This window comes from Euphorbia lathyris, chromosome 3 (genome assembly GCF_963576675.1).
Source record: "Euphorbia lathyris chromosome 3, ddEupLath1.1, whole genome shotgun sequence".
NCBI lineage: Eukaryota > Viridiplantae > Streptophyta > Magnoliopsida > Malpighiales > Euphorbiaceae > Euphorbia > Euphorbia lathyris.
Window position 1 is genome coordinate 23,112,390 of NC_088912.1, and position 23,691 is coordinate 23,136,080.

The 23,691-nt window shown below is 38.8% G+C and overlaps 1 protein-coding gene across 1 annotated transcript; it reads right to left on the reverse strand.

Moving 5' to 3' along the window:
- Positions 1–2,500: 2,500 nt before the first annotated feature.
- Positions 2,501–7,352, reverse strand: LOC136224613 (LRR receptor-like serine/threonine-protein kinase GHR1). Its single transcript, XM_066013000.1, has 3 exons — positions 5,906–7,352; positions 3,614–5,137; positions 2,501–3,530 (listed from the first exon to the last, which is right to left on the reverse strand). The coding sequence occupies exons 1-3, from the start codon at positions 6,798–6,800 to the stop codon at positions 2,944–2,946; spliced, it is 3,006 nt and encodes a 1,001-aa protein (XP_065869072.1). The 5' UTR covers positions 6,801–7,352; the 3' UTR covers positions 2,501–2,943.
- Between the last annotated feature and the right edge of the window lie 16,339 nt (positions 7,353–23,691).

Sequence of the window (23,691 nt, forward strand, 5' to 3'; positions counted from 1 at the left end):
GCACTATAATCATTGGAAAAAGAAATTGAAAACAAGAGATAATCACAATAATTATTGTTAATTATCTCTTTACCTATCATAAAATACTAACGGATGATTATTAGGTTTATTTAAAATTATTTAATAATTAGTGTTCATATTTATCTCTATTATGTATTGTAAATCCTAGTTAAACTCTACCTCATGTAGTTTACTAAATATACAAAGCGTTAGGTCAACCCTAATTGAGGGAAATTAAATTAGGGAAGTTCATTAAGCACTATATATATTTTCTATGTATCTTTATAATATATTCGAATTGACTATGCACATTTCAAATTTTGATATTTCTCAACACTTAATTATTCAATCAATGTAAAAAGGCAAAACTATAACATTCACATTTAATTTAATTACAATTTATAACAAGAAAAATGGTAGAAAGCATAATCTAAAAAGTATAAAATTTTTGCTTTCCAGCAAAATTCAATCAACATTGGCAAGGTAAACAGTACTAAAAGACTCAAAGTTTAAATAATAACAATGTCCACAAATAGTATTCTTTAGCCCTTGTCATGTTAAGTTAGTTTCAAAACTTGTAACTAAACAATTTAAAATTAAGATATGAGGTCTAATACTTTACAAAATTTTCAATAGACGCTCGACCAGTATGTACCCTAACTCCTTCTACTCTACCCATTGGAACGTAAAATTGACGCTCTGATACCATTAATTGTAACACCCCCTTTTTAAAAACCGTCAATTTCTCGAACAATAATAAATTTCATTTAATATACTAACAAAACTCAAAAGTGCAATTCCATTACGTTTATAAATGCATTCCAATAGGTTCAAATAAATGAAACCAAACATTTAAAAATTACCAAAAGTGCAGACAAGCTAAACTATTAGTAATAAAATCTTAAGAAGGATGACTCTACATACTGGCTGATCCATATGAGTGTCGCTAGTCTTTTATTCCTGAAAAGTGGTGGTGGCAAGGGGTGAGCTGCCGACTCAATAAGATAGTTAATTAAATACACAGTTCAACCACATGCGCATACAATACTTTCGTGCATTTAATTTATAGATTATCAAGAAACATGTTTATCAATTTTAAAAAAAAATTATTAGTCCTTTTTATTTAAGGGCCCTGCTTACTCTAGTCTAGTAATACCCAATCGTTGCTTGGCCAATAAAATCATATCATGGGATACCCTGTCGTAACAAATACCCGGTATCCCGTCTCTTATCTTTAGGTACCCTGTCGTAACAAATACCCGGTACCTTAACACACTGTCGTAACAAATACCCGGTGTTTAAATTTCAGTCGCAACCATTGAATATACTATCTAGATAAGCTCTTATGATTATAATTTTCCAGTCTTTCATATTATCAAAGTTTATCAACTGTATCATAATCGATTTCCATTCTATCCCCAATAAATCTCGGTCTAACATCCATTCATATCCTCACAACCATTAATGTCAAATTCAATTCATTCACGTTACCGTAATCATCATAAATATCAAGTATACGTATCAAACATATAAATCAAATCAATAAGCAATTATTACACCAAGTCAAATATAGCACCCAAACATACAAGTACACATATTATATATTTAATTAACCATTTACACATGTTAAACACGAAAAATCGAACCAATAGACAATTTATCTCAACCAATTAACATGACAACAAACATATAATGAAAGGTATTGTATATTTAATTAACTACTCACCTCTATCGGAAAAAGCAAGCGATGATAATATATCTTCGATTTAATACATGTAACCTCAACTGTAGAATAAACTATTTTTTTCCTTATGTTCTGCGGTTGCTCCCTTTTTCTCCTCCAAAAAAAACAGATTTCATAATGCATATATATACATAGAAAAAGAAATCTAACCTAGTTAGAATTCTTTTTGTTTTTATTTAAATAAATATTATTCTCTTTTTAATATAATATATATATATGTAATATTTTAATACAAATACATATACACTTGAACATTAATATACGGCATACTCTAAACAAAAAAACAATAATTTACTATAGCTGTTTCATATTGAATTAATAAATATATAATAATATTTTCTTTTATTAAATTAATAAACTTTAATTAATTATTTTAGAATTTTATTTACATGTATTAATATAATAAAAAAAAATTACGGACGTTACAATATCTCACTAGCATGGCTTTCTTAAAGATTTTGGAGGTCCTGTGCCAAACATAAAAACACAATTCTGAATTTTCAAATTGATTTGATTGAATTGAATTATAGCAGTGACTGCGTGGATCATTCTGAGTAGTTGCCACATTTTCAGCGATAACCTTTTGATTTTCAAGATGAATTTGTGATTATTTTAAGATAAACTTATCAAGAGCTCATCTTGGAGACTGAACAAAAAAAATGGCTTAATAAACCAAAAAATAAAAGATCAGGGGTATAATGATGTTATTTGCCTTAATAAAAATATGCGAAATTGTATATTCTGAATTAAACCAAAGAAAATACAATAAATTTTCATTAAACATACTTTAAAATTATGAATACAATTTCTAATGATAAAAAAACATCAATACAGAATACATTACAAACACTACAAGGTTAAAAAGAATGAATTAACCCACAAATCTGAATAATCTTATTTCCCTTCCTCTATCTACCAATACCTACCCAAATGCACAACACAATTTATGAACAACAAACCAATTAGAATCAAGAAAAAAAAAATCATACTGATTCGATCCTGAGCAAGGAGCGACTTTAAAAGACTACGATGAGAGCAGAAATCAGCTGAATCCCACATCGTACAGAGAGAGTATCTGAGTTATATTAGTAAGACATGTTACGGTCAAATGAGACTTGCACCAAAGGAGCCGTCTGTCTACGTGGTATCGAACCGGACTGTTACAACAATTGGGTTAGTTGATACAGGTTAAAGTTGAGTTATGACACTATCATTGCAAGATCTTCAAAAACTGTTCTTATGTCAGGCCTATCAGATGCTGATAGAACACATCTTAATGCTACTTGTAATACTTCTCCAAGAACTCTGGATGCATCCCCATTTGTCCCTTCTACTATTAACCTATCGAAGCACTGTTCCGGCCGGTTTTCGGCGGCTAATAATCTTACCCATTCAGTCAAATCAACTCCTCCTGATTCTGCAGAAACAATCTCCCCACAACTCTTCCCTGTTAGGATCTCTAACAGGATAACACCAAATGCATAAACATCACTCTTTAATGATGGACAGGGTTTGCTTGAGCTAGCGAATTCGGGCGGCCTATAGCCTAGAGCACCGGCATTTAGGACTTGTTCTGCTGTTCCGGCTGAAGTCAATATCCGGTGAAGACTGTAATCTGTGAGAAGGGGATTCATGTCTGCAGGTTGTAGTAAAATGTTCGTCGATTTTAAGTTTCCGTGCGGTATTGCTTTCTCGTTGTGCAGGTAGTTCAGACATCCAGCAATGTTAACAGCGATTCTCAGCCGGTCGGGAAGAGATAAAGGTGGAAGCTTTCTTGGTTCTGTTTCTGCACAAGAAATGGAGAAGTTAGTAGCTTTTTCCGACAAACGGAAATCGAAAAACATACCGAAATTATGAGAAAGACTTAACCTTGAAGCAAAAAGGCTAAACAATAACCGTTAATATAGTTAGACAATATCATCTTCTCATGTTCCTTTGGTCCCCAATAGAAACCTAGAACAGAAACTAGATTGGGATGTCTGATGTTTCCGAGTTTCTTTAACTCCCTCGCGAATTCTTTCCGCCCTTTCGAAATTCCCTCTTTTAACCATTTGACAGCAAGTACATTGCCGGAATCAAGTGTAGCTTTATATAGAGACCCGTGGCAGCTCCTCCCGATAAGTTCTGCTGGAGCTCGAGACAGTTCTTCAGCTGTGAATGCTAGGGAGACATCGAAGAGATGTAAATCGCCAGCTAATCTTTCCGGAGAATAAACCTGGAGTGCAACAGGACTTTCAGTTGAAAGCTGGCCGTAATTCGAAGGAGATGGATTTGAAGATGACACAAGAGACAAGGGAGAGGAAACTCCTCCATCCTTTTTCAATGATTCCGGATGATCTTTAGGTGTCGTATGAACAGCTGATGTATCTCCTTGATCACATGCAGGCCCTAATTGATGGAAACTAAACGAAGATAACGACCTGTCGAGACTTTTATTAGTTCCCGAAGCATGGGGAAGAGAAGAATGTTCCTCCGCAACACCTTGCTTCTCATCTCCTTCTAGACTCGTCCTGCCAGGCTTGTGCGAACGGCTCTTGAAGTAAATCAGCATGCAAAAAATGGCTATTATCGAAACAGTACAAACAGCGCCAGCTATCAGTATAATCTTAACAGCACGTTTCATGCGGGATTGATGGTCCTTTGAAGTTAGGCTTGGAGCACCATTTGACAATGATGAATTAGCAAAACTCAACAAGGAATTCCCAGGATGGAAAGCTGAATCAGGAAATCGCCTTAAGTTATCCGGGATTACACCAGAAAGGTTGTTAGACGACACATTAAAACCTCTCAATCCATCCGGAAGGTCTTCAGGAATGTTTCCTTTGAGTCTGTTGTTTGATAGATCAAGATACAGTAAGTTCCGAAACTTGCTGATTTCAGGTGGCAAAGAGCCATCAAACGAATTATACGACAAATCGAGCGAAACCAAGCTCAAATTCTGAGTAGAGTTTCGTACTTCCTGAAGAGGGATTGAGCCAGTGAAATTGTTGGCTGACAGGATGAGCTCAGTCAATGTTGTCGAGTTGAAGAGGCTCGGAAGGAGGGATCCGTTGATAAAATTATGGCTAAGATCAATCATTCTGAGCTCAGGATACGAATCCAAGACCGACGGGAGCTCACCATTCAATGAGTTGTTTGATAGATTGAGAGATGTTAACCTCAGAAACTGTGAAGTTTGGTTGGGAAAAGATCCTGATAATGAGTTGTTACTCAACTGAATAACTTCCACATAATTTCCCCAATTCCGGATTCTTGACAATTCACCGGAGAGCATATTGTTACTCAGATCTATAATGGAACAATGTGCAACAATGGCAGGTAAAGGTCCTGACAATTTGTTTGAAGATAAATTGAGTTTCTTCAGAGTTGCAGAGGTGATTTTTCTAATTGGACCTGCAAAACATTCAATTTTATTAGATTAGTAAGATAAAGAAACGAGAGGGCGAGCCTTGGCGCAACGGTAAACGTTGTTGTCGTGTGACCGAGAGGTCACGGGTTCGGGTTGAGTCTTAGGAGTGGCCTCTTGCCAAAAAAAAATGGCCTCTAAACTTTATTTCTTGACATAAAAATCCTTCAACTTTACATTCTGTAACATTGAAGTCCAAATCAGCAAAAATCCACTAAAAAATTAACGAAATGATGACCACGACAAATTTATTTGACATTGAACACAAAACCAAAGGATAAAAGACATTCATGGGCCCTAAACTATAGAGCTACCAAACTTCATTTTTTGACATGAAAATCCTTGAACTTTACATTTTGTAACATTAAAGTCCAAATCAACAAAAAAACAATAAGAAAATTAACGAAATTGTGACCTAGAATTCAATGTTAAGAAAGTAAAGTTCAAAAATTTTACATCAAGAAATGAAGGTTAGGGTTCATAATGTTAGTAGGATGTAATTCAGGGGCCATGAATGTAATTTACCTGAAAAGTTTACCACTTTTCACACTTGCATTGATTGTTAAAACTATTTGAAATTTTGGTCATTTTGTCCATCTGTCATATAAATAATAGACCTAGCAGTTTCAATTTAATTGATTTTATATCTGTTCTCCACAACTATGAGACAGGGAAAGGAACATATATTAAAAAAGAAAAAGCAGACATATTGCAATAGAAAATAAGTAAATACTAAATTGTTAAAATCAAAATACCTTCAAGTTGGTTAAGGCTCAGATCCAGTTCAGACAATACCATTGAATTGTCTTGCAAAAGAGCTTCTGGTAGAGAACCCGAAAACCGGTTGTTTCCGAGCTTAATGATCTGAAGAGAGACCACAAATTGGAATGGAGGTATCACACCTGTTAACATGTTATTACTAGCATCAAAGACCTCTAAACTGTCAAAAAATGGCATTCCATCATGAGCAAAGAGCTGTCCAGCTAAGGAATTTCGGCTTACATTAAGATATCGAATGGACGAAACAAAGTTTGCATTTCCAAGTCCTAAATCCAAAGAACCGGTGAATTGATTGCTGCTTAAATCAACATGAACAACACTCCCTAGCTGGGAGAGAAGGCTCATAATATCTTCAGAAAAGCTATTAGTCCCCAAATCTAAATACTTCAACTTCTCAAGATTCCCAAACCCGGAAGGAACCATGCCTTGGAAATTGTTTGAAGAAAGGTTCAAAACCACTAAACTGTTTAAACTCACTATGGCTGAAGGTAAAAAGCCACTGAACAAATTGCAGGAAAGATCCAAGTTTTCAAGGGATTCAATGGAACCAATGTCTGAGATTGTTCCCATCAATTTGTTATTCGAAATTGAAATGTTTTGAAGCTTTTTGAGACCAGTGAGAATTGGGAAAGTGAAGTTTCCAACAAGACCAACATTGTTTAGAGCAATGGAAACTACATTTCCATCAATGCAGACAACTCCATACCAGTTTTCAGGGCAACCATTAGAAGCTAAGAATTTAGAATTCCATGAACTAAGAAATGGGCTTTTCTCTAAGCCCTTCTTCAATTCTAAAAGTGCTTCAAAATCTGAGTCTCCAAAAGCACTCAATACCAGTATCAACAATAACATCAAACACCTTGTCTGCATTGCTTCAACACTAGTCCCAAATCTCAAATTCCACTAAATTGAATTAAGAAACAGCTCAATTGAGATTTTAGAGAGATATAGGAAGAGAAAGTGAGCTACTTTCCTAAGCTAGAGGAATCAAATCAAAAGGGTATAAACAATCAATGGCTAATTTACACTAAATTTGTCAAAAAAAATCAAAATCAATGGACAACTACATTGAACTAGCAAAAAGTACTAAAATAAAGAGTTACTAAAATCATGAAATGAGGTCAAAATTCTGCATGAAACAAAGAAAACCCAGAACCCCACTAGCCAATATGAACAAATGAAGAAAGGAAACATGCATTAAAAAGCTGAAAAGTGAGAAAGACTACATCTTTTTTTATCAAGTAAGCAGCTTTCATGAAACAACAATGGAGTCTGAGTAAATGTGGAAGATAGAGAACCTGAACAGAGCTTTGACAGCTAAAAATGGAGATGGGTAGTTAATAATAAGAAGGAGAGTGATGTTGTTGAAGTAAGGAAGAAAGAAAGGGAAAAGGGAGTGAGAGTGAGAGGACTAGAAGAGAGAGAGAGAGTAGGTATGGAATTATATTAATTATTTGGCAAATTGTAATGTGCAACATAACTCCAAGAAAATGACAGATTCACTTTGGTGAATGTGAATGCATTATCATAAAATATTATTGGGTTAGATTCAAGTGAGTTTGACTTGTAATTATTTATCTCCTTGATCAACTAAGTTTCCAATTACAGACTACTCATCCCAATGCCTTCCTTCCTCATTGGCCATTGGGTCCCTGCATTTTGTTTTCATATGATACCAGCAGGGGTAGCCTTCTAAACCGGGTATATATTATGCGTTTCAGACGCAAATTCGCTTTACAAGAAGCAACCATAAATGGTTAGACTTATTCGGATATGGGCCGGTCCGTCCGTAGATTGAATAAGCCTAATTCAAGAGAGAGAAAAAGGGTTTGTGTTTGCCCTAACCTCTCTCTCCCTATACTAGACAGTTAGTATCTCATCAGAGAAATATAGAAAAGACGGTGAAAGAATGTTTATTTTTTTTATCCCTATTGTATTGTCCTCTCTCTCACACAACTACAATCGCACTTAGTCGTTTCATCTCCCGATTAATATCGGCAGGTTAGTTGAAGTATAATCGGTAATATGAAGCTAATGGTGTACTTCCGCTACAAATCTGATAGAGAACACGATAATACTAACTCAGTAGCTGTAAAGGTTACAGCTTGATAAGAATGGAATATGGAAATAAAGATAATATTATAGTATTGATCCAAGAATACAATGACAGACCATGTAAGAAACTGTCTATGCCTCTAATGGAATCCTACTCAGGGACACGCCCCTCTCCTCTACCAGCGACAGCTGGAGATACCAAAATTAGTATATTTCTCCCTCCCCCCAAAACACCTCCACTCAGCTTTTATTAATTCCTTCCTCCACTAACGGACAACTACCCACTAAAGAACAACTACTCATGTGACTCATTTCTTCCTCCTCTCGTACACTCTCCAGACCTTGGGCTTTTGGGCTTGTTGGTCCCTGCTATTAGGCCCATTGCTAACATTGCCGCCCTGTGGGGAAGCAGTCTTGTCCTCAAGACTGAACGTTGGGAATTGGGCCTTAATACTGATCTCATCCTCCCACGTTGCTTCTTCCACGCCTTTACCAGCCCATTGGATCAACCATTGGTGTATCTCTGCCCCATTTTTACTGATTCTTCGGGTTGCCAAAATTTCTTCCGGTTGCATCGTGTTGGCTAGTTCCACTTCAAATCCTGCCGGTAAAATTGGTTCTACTGGTTGCTGTTTATTTGCCCTTTTTAACATTGATACATGAAACACTGGATGAATTTTGGAGCTGTCCGGTAATTGCAACTCATAAGCTACTGCCCCAATGCGATTCTGCACAAGGAACGGACCATAGAAATGCGCTGCCAGTTTTTGATTGACGCGTCGGGCTACTGATTGTTGTTTGTGGGGTCTTAATTTGAGGTAAACCCAGTCCCCTACTTCAAACTCAACATACCTCCGGTGTTTGTTTGCTACCTTCTTCATCTCTTGTTGTGCTTTCTCGAGATTGAACTTTAACTGCACTAACGCTTCTGATCTGTCTGCTAACTCGCGAGCCACCCATTCCACCTTAATTTCACCCGGGACATATTGCAATGGTGTTGGAGGTTTTCTCCCATAAACTACCTCAAATGGTGTGACCCCTGTAGACTTGTGGAAGGTAGTGTTGTACCAATATTCGGCCCATGGAAGCCAACACGCCCACGTACGTGGCTGTTCCACCGCAAAGCAACGCAAATAAGTCTCCACACATCGGTTAACCACTTCGGTTTGGCCGTCAGTCTCCGGGTGATAAGCGGATGACATGTTCAATTTAGTTCCTTGCAATCGAAATAACTCTTTCCAGAACCCGCTCATGAAGATTGGATCCCTGTCGCTCACAATGGTTTGTGGAATCCCATGTAACCGGATAACCTCTTTAACAAATATTTCAGCAATTGACCTGGCCGAATAAGGATGTTTCAAAGGAATAAAATGAGCATATTTACTGAGTCGATCCACCACCACCAGAATCGCGTCATAGCCCTTAGATTTTGGTAGTCCGGTGATGAAATCCATGGAGAGTTCGTTCCACACAACATCTGGAATGTTTAGAGGCTGCAATAGTCCAGCGGGAGCAAGTGTTGATGCCTTATACCGCTGGCATATATCACAATTTCGAACATAGTCTTGCACATTTCTACTCATTCCCACCCAATAGATATTAGTTGCCAACCGTCGGTAAGTCCGATAGAATCCCGAATGTCCCCCCGTAGGTGTGGTATGAAACTCATCCAATAAAGAGGAAATTAACGGTGAAGAAGATGATATCACTAACCGGTTCTTGTATAGCAGCACCCCGTCTCTTACTTGGAATCCTGGACGTGACTTTGGGTCATTCTCCAAATCTGATCTGATTTTTTGTAAGTGTTTATCCCCTTCAACCCCTTCTGTGAGCTTAGCACCTTCCTTCCATGTTGGGTAGGATATGATTCTCAATAATTCTCCATCCCCTGTCTGGCGGGACAAGGCATCAGCTGCGGAATTAAGCCTGCCGGGCTTATAAAAAATCTCAAATTGATAGCCTAACAATTTTGCTATCCAACTCTGTTGATCACAAGTAGTAATTTTTTGCTCCAGTAAGTGTTTTAAACTTTTCTGGTCAGTAAACACTCTAAATTTCCGGCCCAACAAATATGTTCGCCAATGTTGAATCGCTAGAGCTAGCCCCATCATCTCCTTTTCATATGCGGATTTAGCTAAATTCCTTTCCGCTAGTGCCCGACTGAAATATGCAATCGGTCTCGAACTTTGCATCAAAACGGCTCCCACACCTCTCCCTGACGCATCGCATTCTATATCAAACGGTTCGTTGAAGTTGGGCAAAGCTAGAACAGGTGCGGTGGTTAAAGCTCATTTCAGGGCTTCAAACGCTTCTTGGGTATCAGTGTTCCATTTAAACCCTTCCTTCTTTGTGAGTTCAGTGAGCGGTTTAGCTATTTTCCCGTAGTTAACGATAAACTTCCTGTAATACCCGGTTAGACCAAGGAACCCTCTCACCCCCTTGACTGAACTTGGGACCGGCCAATCTTGAACTGCTCGAATCTTCGATTGGTCCATTGAAACACCTTCTTCCGTGACCACATGCCCTAAATACTCTACTTTCCGGCCTCCAAACTGACATTTCTTCCAGTTTGCAACAAACTGATGTTTTTTTAACAACTGCAAGACAATCTCCACCTCTCTCATATGAGTCTCCCAAGACCTACTATAAATCAAAATATCGTCGAAGAACACAAGCACCGACTTCCTTAAATGAGGGCGAAATATTTCATTCATTGTTGCTTGAAAGGTGGCTGGAGCATTGGTAAGTCCGAAAGGCATGACAAGATACTCATAATGCCCATCGTGAGTGCGGAAAGCCGTCTTCTCAACATCTTGTTCTCTCATTCGTATTTGATGGTACCCGGCCTTCAAATCGATCTTAGAAAAATATCGTGCACCATTCAACTCATCTAACAACTCATCAACAACTGGAATAGGGTATTTGTCTTGAATGGTTACCTTGTTGAGGGCTCGATAATCTACACATAGCCGCCACAAATCGTCTTTCTTCTTTACCAATAAAACAGGGCTTGAATATGCACTGGTGCTGTTCCGTATCACCCCTTGCGCCAACAATTCTTTGACTTGTTTCTGAATTTTGTCCTTATGGAGATGGGGATAGCGGTAGGGTCGCACACAAACTGGTCCGCTACCGGGAATAAGATTAATTGCGTGAGAAATCTGCCTTGGTGGCGGTAGACCTCTAGGCTCTTTAAATACAGCAGCAAACTTCCTTAGCAGCCCCTGTAAGTGACTTTGCTGGCCCTCTCCCAAACTGTTCTTACTGTCTACTTGGTCCTCCAAATGAACTAGGGATGCATCTTTCCCCCCTTCTAACCAGGCCTGTAGTGAAGAAGTGTCACTTGTATTTGACTTGACCCCTTCCAATTCTATCACATTCCCATGGTGTAAGAAACGCATCTTCCTTTGTTTCCAATCATGCCATACTTCCCCCAAAGTTTGTAGCCATTCAATTCCTAATATCATATCCAAATTTCCCAAGTCGAACACGAGAGCTCTGATCTGACATTCGAATTTCCCCATGGCTAGCAGTATTGTCGGGCAATGTTCTGTAATTCGAACCCGATAACCGTCTCCCAATCGAATTGAGATACTGGTACCTTCTTCTGCTTTCAACCCCAATGATCGTACCAACCTCTTCGATATGAAATTATGCGTGGCTCCACTATCGACCAACACTGAAATTGGAATTCCTTGTATCTTCCCACTGAATTTGATTGTTCTGAGCTCTTCTTCTTGTTTCCCAGTCATGCCGTTCCATTCCAGAACATGACATTCACCCTTGTCCTCCTCTTCCTCTTCCACCACTTGGGTTTCACCTTCAGCTAATACAATTTCCCCCGTTCCGTCCACGTCCTCATCATCCGCTAGTACCAATATCCGCAACTTCCCTTCAGGGCAACGGTGTTGGGGAGAATACGGTTGGGCGTATCTGAAGCAAAGCCCCTTTTTCTTTCGTTCATCCCATTCCCTTTGTGTTATGTGTTTGGTTCCCCTGTTCCTCAAGGCTTGTTGCGCTCCTGTTGATGCCATTGACGATCGTGCACTGTTTGATTTAGGGTAGTAATTGTTTTCTGTGTTGTTGTGTGACTTCATAACTGAACCGGCCCAAGTATTTGCCCGGCCTATTGAATTTCCTTCCTTAACATTATTTTTCCACATGCTACTGGTCACGTGACTGCCTCCACCCCTAGCTTTCGATCCCCAACTGGAGCTCCTGGAATAAGCGCCTCCACTACCACCTTTATCATGGGATTTTTCTGCTGTTCTAGCCAAACGCGTGGCATGTAGACGAGTTACTGGATTATGCATTCTCACCTTCTCCAATATCTCTTCCTTCAACCCCTGAAGAAAATAACCAACGTATTGCAGTTCCGGCTGTCGTGGAATCAACGAAGCTACCTGTTCGAACTCTTCGATATAATCCGCCACTGTCCCCCACTGATGTAACGATGCAATCTCTTCATATGGGTTTGGGATATCCAAGTTGCCAAACCGTTGTAATAGTTCCTCCTTAAAAACTTCCCAAGTGAGCTCTAGTGTTGATTCTTGCAGGATTGTGAACCAATTGATTGTGGGTCCATCCATACAGATTTCTGCCATAGGTACTCGCATCTCCGGTGGTGTTAGATTGATGCGGAAATATGTCTCCGCCCTAGTTGTCCAACCTTTCGGGTCGGTTCCGTCGAACAAAGGTAACTTCACTCTTCGACCGGCCATGTGGGTGTCGACGGAGTAACTAGTGTTGCCACCGTGTGGGGTAACGTTACCCAGTGCGAGTTGCCGCCGTGGGCCCGGAGTGGTGTTCTGACCAATCATGGCTGCATCCCCAATGCTTCCTTCCGTCTTGTCTCCTTGAGCATTTCGTTCCTGCGACTCAGAGTCTTCAACATTCATAGGTTGTTTCTCCAATTTCTTCAGCAAGGTAGAAAACTGAACCTTGAGTTCTTCCATTGAAATTTGCATACTTGTCATGTTTTGGGACAACATATTAACTTGTTTGCCCACTCCTGTAATCTGCTTCTCCATCCCTACTACCTTTGCATCTGTTGAATCAAACTTGTTTTGAACCCGAGGATCCATGTCGCCGGTGGTGTTTGGCATCCGGCAGGTCGGACCAAATTGATAGAGAACACGATAATACTAACTCAGTAGCTGTAAAGGTTACAGCTTGATAAGAATGGAATATGGAAATAAAGATAATATTATAGTATTGATCTAAGAATACAATGACAGACCATGTAAGAAACTGTCTATGCCTCTAATGGAATCCTACTCAGGGACACGCCCCTCTCCTCTACCAGCGACAGCTGGAGATACCAAAATTAGTATATTTCTCCCTCCCCCCCAAAACACCTCCACTCAGCTTTTATTAATTCCCTCCTCCACTAACGGACAACTACCCACTAAAGAACAACTACTCATGTGACTCATTTCTTCCTCCTCTCGTACACTCTCCAGACCTTGGGCTTTTGGGCTTGTTGGTCCCTGCTATTAGGCCCATTGCTAACAAAATCACATAAGAGGTTATCTGCATTATAAGAGATAATCCGATAATATATATCAATATGTGATATTTATCCTTCATTGGTATCATAGCCATACAACGTGTGTCCTCTCAGTTTTGATCCTTAAATATGAAGAAAAACATAGTTTTTGTATGCTACATTAATATTTATGTGCTTTTCAGGTTGTTTTTGATGAAAAACGACACTGGAATCACATAGAACTGTCTGTATTTGCGATTTAGGGTTTTTTAGATTCAGAATTATGCGAGTTTAAGTCTCAACCGAGAGTGTGTGTCTCAAACCCTAGTTTCTTTTCGTCATTTGGACAAACGGACTTCACCAATGTGATTGGGACCCTTAAAACCTTGAAGCAGGCGTAATTTTAAGACCAACAAATGGCGGGAAGACGATGTGTGGCCGCCATTCTCCATCTTGGGACACGCATAATAATAAACGTTTGCCACGTGTCGAGCGTGTGATTCACGTGCCTATCACATCGTGTCATATGGATCCTAAATGCTGATAGATCCAAAAGGAAAAAAGTGTATCTTTATAAGATACCCAGATGTATCAAAATAATATATCTTAGTGAGAGAAAATGAAGACAGACATGTAATAAAATTAGAATTACGAGACGTTATCTTTTTGGAGGACGAGTTTCCTAAATTAGGAGAAATAGACAATGACCTTACTTTATTTAAGGAACTAGAATCAAACAGATCTCCTCATTTGAGTTGGATAAATTTTGAGGAACAAGGTTATAATTCAGTACCTCAAAACATAATGAATGATTTTGATCCTACTTTAAGTGGGAGTGTGATTCCTAATTCTCATGAGAATATGGATCCTGGTCTCAGAGGGGGGGGGGGGTACTTAACTATGATGAATAAATGTGACATGTTTATCAAGATTAGTAGCCACGTCGCACTAAATGGTAAAAATTCGAACATCGTCGATTTAGTATTGAAGGTACGGTTCTTTTAGTCACTCAAGGCAAAGTGGAGCCCATGAATGTCAAAGAGACTCTCTCATGTCCTGCAAAAGGCAAGTGGATTAAAGAAATGGAGGAAGAAATGTCTTCCATGAGTACAAATCAAGTTGGGCAGTTGGTTGATCAACTAGAAGGATACAAAAATATTGGGAACAAATGGGTTCTCAAAGTTAAGCGAAAGGCAGATGGAAGTATCAAAAGATACAAAGCGGGTTGCTAAAGGCTACACTAAACATGAAAGGATAGACTTTGAGGAGCCCTTCTCACCTATTGTAAGGTTTACATCAATAAGACTAATGCTAGATATAGTAGCAAGTTTAAACTTAGAGCTCCATCAAATGGATGTAAAGACTGCATTTATCAATGGAGATTTGGATGAAAAATTATATATGGAACAACCTGTAGGTTTCATTAAACCAGTCTATGAACTAAAGGTTTGAAAATTGATTAAATTAGTTTATGGCCTGAAACAGTCTTTGAGACCATGGTATCTTCGATTTCATAATGAGATGATATCAAATAACTTCAATTTGATTAAAGAAGACCATTATGTCTTTACAAAGAGCTCCGATAGAAAATTTATCATTTTGTCATTATACATAGTTGACATCCTTACAGTAGGAAATGACGTTGAATACGTGAACCAAATCAAATCATTGTTAAGCTCAAGTTTTGAAATGAAAGATATAAGAGAAGCAATGTATATTCTTTAAGTTAAGATATTGAGAGATGGTTTAAGGAACTTTGTGGCACTATCTCAACGGACTTATGTCAACATGATCCTTTACCGATTCAATCTGTGAAACTACAAGCATCGATAGCTTAATTTCAAAGGATTCGATCCTTGGTATGGCATGTGTCCTCAAACACGGCAAGAAAAAGGTTCTTTATATGAGTGCCTTAGGCAGTCTAATGTACGTGATGATGTGTACAAGACCCAATATTTATCACGCCATTGGAATGATGAGTATATATCATCCCAACCCAAGACAAACACATCTTTCATCTGTAAAGATAATATTAAGATATCTCAAAGTAACTACAGACTATTCTTTAAGTTATCAAGGCAAAAGTCTTCAGCTAAAAGGATACATAAATGCTAGTTGGACGGGAGACCTAGACGAGAGGAAGTCCATATTAGGATATGTTTCCTTGCTAGGAAATGGGGGCAATATCATGGAGCAGCAAGAAACAAACATGTGTAGCATTGTCCACCATGGATGGAAGTGGAGTGTGTATCATACTCATCTATAACACAAAAGCAGTATTGCTCAATAGATTCACGATGTTTTTCAGACTTGAAGTCCATTATAAATCATCATATTTAGAGTTTTCTCTCTCTAAACATTAACTTTCTCTCTTATAAAAAACATCTAAATGGCCTCAAATAAAAAGTTGAAGAATTAAAGTTGCTTAAAATATCATTGATGGGAAGATTGCGGCTGGAGGTGTTCTTAGAGATGCAGGGGGCGCCTGGCTGTCTGGGTTCATCCAGAACCTGGGGTTGGGTTCATCCTTTTCAGCGGAGCTTTGGGGGATTCTCTCTAGCATAAAGCTTGCCAAGAGTCTGAGTTTGAAGATGTTATCTGTTGAATCTGACAACCTGGAGGCCATTAAAATGATTTCTGATAATCATGCTATTTGTTTAAATAGTCGAAACCTTATCAAAGCTATTAAAAGGCTCTGTTCTTCATTTGAGTTCATAAAGTTCAGCCATATCTTCAGAGAGCAGAACCGGGTTGCTGATCTCTTGGCGGCGGCTGGTCATGAGGGGATGTTGGGCGTCACAACCCTTTCTGATCCTCCTATTTTTCTCTCTTCTTTTCTTTTAGAAGATAGGATTGGGGTTAGCTTCCCTAGGCTTATCCCAGGTTAGGTTTCTTTGTTTTGGTTTTTGTCCTTTTCTTTTCCTGTTTCTACCAAAAAAAAAAATTGAAGAATTAAAGTTGCTTAAAATATCATTTAATTCTTGAAAATTTTCATTTTGAAGTCGTTATCGGCTAAATTTGGCAAAGTCAACCAAAAATGAAAATTTTGCAAACCACATGATTTAGTTTGTAACAAAAAACTCATAGGTACTGATCTATAAAAACTTGTAACCACTTGGTTTAATTTGAAATTAATCCATTTTTTAAACCATTTATCTGCTTTTGCAAACTAGACAAACCACATGCATTTTTTTTTCTAATTTTCCCTTAATATTATACATATATATCTAAGTTTTCTTTTTTTTTTTGGTAGGAATAGGAAAGGAAAACAAATAGACAAAACCTAACCCGGGATCAGTCTAGGAAGACTGACCCCAACCCTATCCTCTAGGAGGGTAGACAAAAGAAAAGGAGGAGGAACCGAAAGGGTAGAAACACCTAACATCCCCCCGTGCCCAGCAGCTGCCAAGCGATCCGCCACGCGGTTTTGTTCCCTATAAATATGGGAAAAACTAAGAACCTCAAAGGCAGGACGAAGCCTTAAAATAGCTTTGATAAGATTCTGGCTATTAAGACAAAAAGCCTGGCTATCAGAAATCCTATTGATTGCCTCCAAATTATCAGATTCCACCGATAGCCTCTTAACACCCATGCGAATGGCAAGTTTTATACCCGACAGAATACCCCAGAGCTCCGCAGAAAAGGATGAGCCCATCCCCAAATTATGGGTAAACCCAGCCAACCAAGCGCCACCAGCATCCCGAAGAACTCCTCCAGTAGCAATTCTGCCATTGCTAAGGCATGAGCCATCCGTATTCAACTTCACAACCCCTTCTCTGGGCTTACTCCAACCAACTAAATGGACCACCTTATCCTGGGAAGGTCTAACAAGGGGCTCTCCTTCAAAGCTTTTTGTAATAACAGAGAGCTTTTTCGAGAAGTAATCAAGTAAGTCAGGAATAAGGACAGTCTTCTTAGCAAATAACTCCTCATTCCTCCATTTCCAAATTTGGTGACAGATAATAGCGAAGAAAATGTCACCGTGCTCCATATTGGCCAATAACTTCCCATTGGCTCCATCAGAGAACCAGTCAACTTCAGAATGAGCCATGAAAGAAGGAAGGGTGTGGTGAGGGAGAATCCCCTCCCAAATCTTTTTACTATTAGGGCAATCCCTCAGCGCATGGCACAAGGTTTCCACATGGCCTCTGCATCTATACGTGATGTTGCATAAATTATATTTATATAAATGTATAATATGTTGAAATTTTAAATTTCTTGATTTTTTTTATGAGATCATATTATCTTATTTTATAAATGCGGATGAGAATGAAGATTCTCCATCTAGAGATGGATGAGAACGGGAAACAATCCATATTCTCATCCTGTTCCATTTGTAATCTCAGATAAATGTGTCAAGATGAAATTATCATATTATATAATTTATATTTACATAATTATATATGTTATATAAATGTGTCAAGATGAAATTATCATATTATATAATTTATATTTACATAATTATATATGTTATAAATTGATAAAAAAAATGACAATCATATTAAACATTATAAATCATGTTGTGTTATTAGAAATTGATAGATTTAATTATGGGAGTAGTTGGTTAAGTGATTAATGTTGTTTTTCCATTATGAAACAAACAAAGATTTTGACATTAACAAGTATGCTCAACTAATAACTATGTAACTATACTTGCTAATATTCATCAAAATTACGGTTATAAAAAAATACGGTTATAAAAAAAAATATTCATCAAAATTAAGTCCTGAAATTAAGGTTAATCGAGGAATGACGGATATTGTGATACCTGGGAGAGGTCTAAGACAGGGTGATCCATTATCACCGTATTTGTTCATAATTTGTGCAGAGCGGAGGAGGATGGTCTGATTACTGGATGCAAAATTTGTCCTAGAGCTCCTAGTGTTTCTCACCTATTTTTTTTGCAGATGACAGTATGCTATTTTTTCGTTCGACGAAAGCTGAGTGCGATCAGATCCGTCATATTCTCTCATCATATGAAGCTATGTCTGGGCAGGCGGTAAATTTTACCAAGTCTGGTGTGTTTTTCAGTTCGAATGTGAGTGATGAGATGAGGGTGCTTATTAAAGACCGGTTAGGGGTGTAAGAAAGCCTTGATACTGGAAAGTACTTGGGGCTTCCCTCTCTTATTGGAAGGTCAAAGAAAGAGATTTTCGGTTTTATTAAGGATAGATTGGTTAAACTTGTTAACAGCTGGACACATCGATTTTTATCAAATGCAGGAAAAGAGGTGTTGTTAAAATCTGTTGCGCAATCTCTCCCGACGTTTTGTATGAGTACGTTTCTGTTGCCTAAATCCTTATGTGAAGATCTTCAGAAAATGATGAACTCGTTTTGGTGGGGTTCGAAGGAGAATGGTGGTAAACGTATACATTGAAGTAGTTGGGATAGGATGTGTATTCGCAAAGAACATGGCGGATTGGTGTTCAAAAATCTTTATGAGTTCAATCGGGCTATGTTAGGAAAGCAAGGCTGGAAATTCATTAAGAACCCAAACACTTTGGTAAGTCGTATTTTCAAAGCTAAATATTTCCCACATGGTTCTTTCCTGTCTTCCAAATTAGGCAATAATCCTAGTTTCGTTTGGAGAAGTGTTTGGGGTTCGGTGAATGTTATTGAAAAGGGTATCCGTTGGCGTGTGGGAAGAGGTGATAGTATTTCGGTTTGGACGGATCCATGGTTAAACTCGGAGAATTTTCGTTGGATCAAATCTGAAAGTAATGAGGGAAATAGAAGGGCGGTAGTTGCGGATTTGTTTATTCCATGAACGCGGATTTGGGATAGGGGAAAATTAGAAAACTGGTTCGATGTGGAGGAGGTGGAGATTATTAGCCGTATGGTTGTTCCGATGACTGTGCATGATGATTGTTTAATGTGGCATTATACGAAGAATGGTGAGTATTCGGTAAAATCAGGATATCGGTTACTCGAGTCAAATAGAATTGGTGAGGTCGGAAATTGTGCTTGGAAGCATTTGTGGGATCTAAAGGTTCCTCCCAAGGTCAAGATGTTTTTATGGAGACTTTGTTCAAAAATCTTGCCTTTCAGAATCAGGTTGAATTATAAACATGTGCCGACTCCGTTGGTTTGCGGAATTTGTGACGGGGATGTGGAACACGGCTGGCATCTCTTTTCGAGTTGTGATTTTGCACAGGAATGTTGGTTATTAATGAATTTGCCGCCACCGGGAAGTGAATGAGAATGGATAGAGGATTGGATGTTCAATATCCTTAATACTAAATTTGGGGATGAAGCAAGCAAATCGGCAATGGTTTTGTGGGCAATTTGGTCGTACAGAAATGATAAAATCTGGAATGGCGTGGTGGAGTGTGCCGAAAGGGTTGTGCGTCGGGCTGATGTTTGGCGGGCTGCCTGGGTTAAGGAGCAGGAGGGGTTAAATAGAAAGCAGCAACAGGTTGCTGTTGGATTGCGGTCTGGTTGGAAGCAGCCGACGGGAGGTTTTGTAAAATGTAACGTCGACGCGGCCTTGTTTAGTGACTCGGGTGAATTCGGTATAGGCGCTGTTATAAGGGGAGAGAGAGGTATATTTGTAGCGTGTTTAAGTATGTTTCAGGCTGGCTGCCCGTTAGTTTTGATGGCGGAAGGGATTGCTTTGGTTGAAGCAATTAGATGGTGCAGGAGACTTCATATGCAGCAGGTGGTTTTTGAATCTGACTCAAAGGGTATTATTGATCGAATCAATAAAGGAGGTTGTGACGGGTCTGAGGTCGGAGGTTTGGTTGAAGATATTCGCAACCTATTATCTGAATGCCATGAATTTTTTGTGGCTTTTGTGCCAAGATTAGTGAATGGGGTGGCTCACTGTATGGCGAGGCATGCTCGTTCCAATGCTAGTCTTTTTAGTAGTACTTTGATTCCTAGCTTTCTAAATTCGGCAATTTGTAATGACATTGTTATTGATTAATTGATTTGGTTTTGTTCAAAAAAAAAGTCCTGGATTTTTATTTTGTCGCATACTTTATTTTCAACTACATTTAGGGCTTATTTAGTTCATTGTAAAGAGTCCTAATTATAATATTATCCAAATTTATGTTAAAGTCCTAATCATTATACGGAAAAAAGTAAGACCTTTTTTTAGATTTTGGTCCTAGATCGTGATTCATGAAGGTATGTACCACCATCTTACAACATAGCTAGGTTATTATCAATTTTTAGTAAATGTAATAACTACTCTTCATCCATCAATTAGAGATATAAGTGGTAGAATAAGTTTTATTCTTAGTTTTAGTTTTAGTTTTACCAACTAGAGCTTCATGTTAAGCAGTCATTTTCAAATAATTTCAAAAATTTCTCTAAATCTTTATTTGGAAAAGTATAAAAATAAACGTTGTGATTTGAGCTATTTTCAAATATAAACTATGTGGTTTATAAATTTGTACATTGATATTTTGAAGTTCAAATCGTTAGTAAAGAGTCAAAAAATACTAATGGCGTTAAAAAAAGTGATGATTTATCAAAGTTAAAAGATCATACGATATTTTTTTCTTTGTAGGGCAATTTTGTCCTTTCAGTGCCTGTTCAGACTAGGAATGTAAATGGGACGGAGACGGGGACTAATATGTGCCCCGTTAGCAGGGACGGTGCGGGGATGGGAAAGGGTATCCCCGCCCCGCGGGGATCCCCGAACTCACCCAGTATTGTACCCCGCGGGGAATCCCTGATTAATCCCCGTTTACGTATAAGAATTAAATAAAAAATTGATACTTGGATGGGGATTTGGACGGAAAGATGATACACACCTGGTCTATTTAGAGCGGAAATTAGAATCAGTTCCAAAATTTTGACATGGCATAGCAAATGCCTGTTATTATTTAATTTTTATTGTTAATACATTTAGCTTTTTCTGGTGGTTTGCAAAGAAAGTGAGGTTAGTAAAAATAAATTCTTTCTGCAGTTTATCTTCCATGCACTCTTGCTATTTATGATTACTTGGGGGTGTCCATCTGGTTATGGTCATTTTTTCGCTTGGATATATATATTGATCTTTTATACAGATTATTATCAGGGGTAAATGGGTAAACGGGGATTCCCCATACCCGCGGTTTCCTCGTGGGGCCGGGACGGGGACAGTTTTTGTTCCCGTTTAGTTGGCGGGGACGGGGACGGGGAATCCCCGTTTAGGCGAGGACGGGGATAGGAAACCAAATCCCCGCCCCGTCCCGTCCCGTTTACATCCCTAGTTCAGACCATTGTTGTTGGTAAACCGAAGACTCCATTTTCATTTCCAATTCTCTACTTCACATTCTCCATGGCTTCCACATTGTTTTCTCAATAATTTTAATAGATAAATACAGAAAAAATGTAAAACAATAAAAAAATATAAAATACTCTCGAAAAAATACAATACTAACAAATTGCATATACTTCATTTATGAGATCTCACTTTTTTTGTTCGCTACTTTTCTCATTTAAATATAACATGTTTTTTTTTGAACCCGAAAGAAGCATTTCATAAAAGAAAGGGATTTGCATCCTCAACAATAGCGTTCAACAGCCATTTCGGCACATCAGAAGATAAAAAATCGCTAGCATTGGAATAGGTCTGCCTAGCTACCAAATGAGCAGCCCTATTCGCTAAACGACTAACAAAAGATACTGAAAAAGTAGGATTAGAGCTTAAGATAACTCGACAATCATGAATAAGCGTTCCAAACTCCGAGATATCCTGTTTGTTGGAGTGAATTGCATCAATAACAAGCTTAGCATCTGATTCAAATTCAACGTTTGTGTAACGCATAGAAGCAAGCCATATCATACTTGTTCGAAGTGTTAGTGCCTCGACCACCTTAGGTTCTCTAATGCTTGCAACAGAACTGCTGCTACAGAATAGAAAAGTACCTGTGTCATCTCTGATCACCGCTCCCATCCCGCAGCTTCTTGCTTCCTTAAAAATGGCCCCGTCAACATTACACTTCACTGATCCCCTTGCTGGTGGCTTCCACACTTGTCTTTCCTCAATCTGCCTGATGTTTCTGTTCGACTCATAGTTGCCGCCAATTGCTAATTGTTGCTGCAGCCGGGCAACAGGCGTCGAAAGAGACACATCCACGTCCCCTTCCTGTTGCGGTACTCGGCGTCCCGCGGATGGGTTCTTGGCAAGGACGTTGGCCTGCCCTGCTTACTGGTGGCTGGATGACGGGACAGCGACAGACCCATCCCTTCGCACTGCCGCTGAAACTGCCTTCGAGCTTTGATGGTAAGCCTTCCAGTCCCGAAATTCATCAATCCCCTGGCGCCAACTAACATCTGTCGGCCACCAGGTCATATGCCACAGAACTCTGTTTCGGTGGTCCCAGATTGTCTTTAGAGCACAACACAGTCGTTCAATGATCTCCTGATTCGGGCCGCATAGAGCCTGCATTAACCACTCTGCAAAATTCATCCCATTAGTTTGTGGAATTGGAAGTCCGGCTATTCGCCAAAGATCACCTGCAAAGCAACATTCAACAAATAAATGGTTATCTGTTTCATCCTGATCCACACACACAGGGCATTCAATTGTGATTGGAACTCGTCGATGGGCTAATCTAGTCCGAGTTGGTAGGCTACCCGAGCAAATTCGCCATATGAATAGCTTCAATTTAGGGGGCATGTTCCGGTTCCAGATCCTCCTCCAACCCTCATTCACCAATCTTCCCTCTTCCACCTCCAACCCAACAATATAACCTGAATGCACATTATAAAAGCCATCTTTTGACCAGTTCCATATTCTCATATCCTCACTGACAGTGAAGGGTAAAATAATATCGCAAATGGCACTCACTTCAGTTTCATTAAAACATCCTTTCAATTTATTCACATCCCAACCCCTACCATTTTCAAGCAACAAGTCAACAACTCTTAAATCCTGCATCCCAGGGACCATAAAAGAATTTAAACAAAACTCGTTCAGTTTAGGTACCCATGCGTCCTTCCAAACTCTAATTGAACTCCCATCTCCTACCTTCCACAATATCCCTTTTTTAAGAATACTCAGGCCACTCCAAATACTTCTCCAAACCATACTAGGATTATTGCCTAATTCAGAGAAAAGTAAGTCTTCCTTTGGGAAATATTTTGCTTTGAACATTTTACTTACTAAGGTATTTGGATTATCCACTAATTTCCATCCCTGCTTTCCTAATAGGGCTAAATTAAACAAGTGTAGGTCCTTAAAACCCATACCCCCTAGGTCCTTAGATTGACATAACCTAGCCC

What these genes read in the sequence shown, in the direction of transcription:
- LOC136224613 (XM_066013000.1), bottom strand. Translation starts at nt 6,800, where the DNA reads ATGCAGACAAGGTGTTTGATGTTATTGTTGATACTGGTATTGAGTGCT. An exon ending in GAGCCTTAACCAACTTGAAG is followed by an intron (nt 5,138 to 5,905) that starts GTATTTTGATTT and finishes AATGTTTTGCAG; the next exon opens with GTCCAATTAGAAAAATCACC. An exon ending in TTTAGCCTTTTTGCTTCAAG is followed by an intron (nt 3,531 to 3,613) that starts GTTAAGTCTTTC and finishes TTTCTTGTGCAG; the next exon opens with AAACAGAACCAAGAAAGCTT.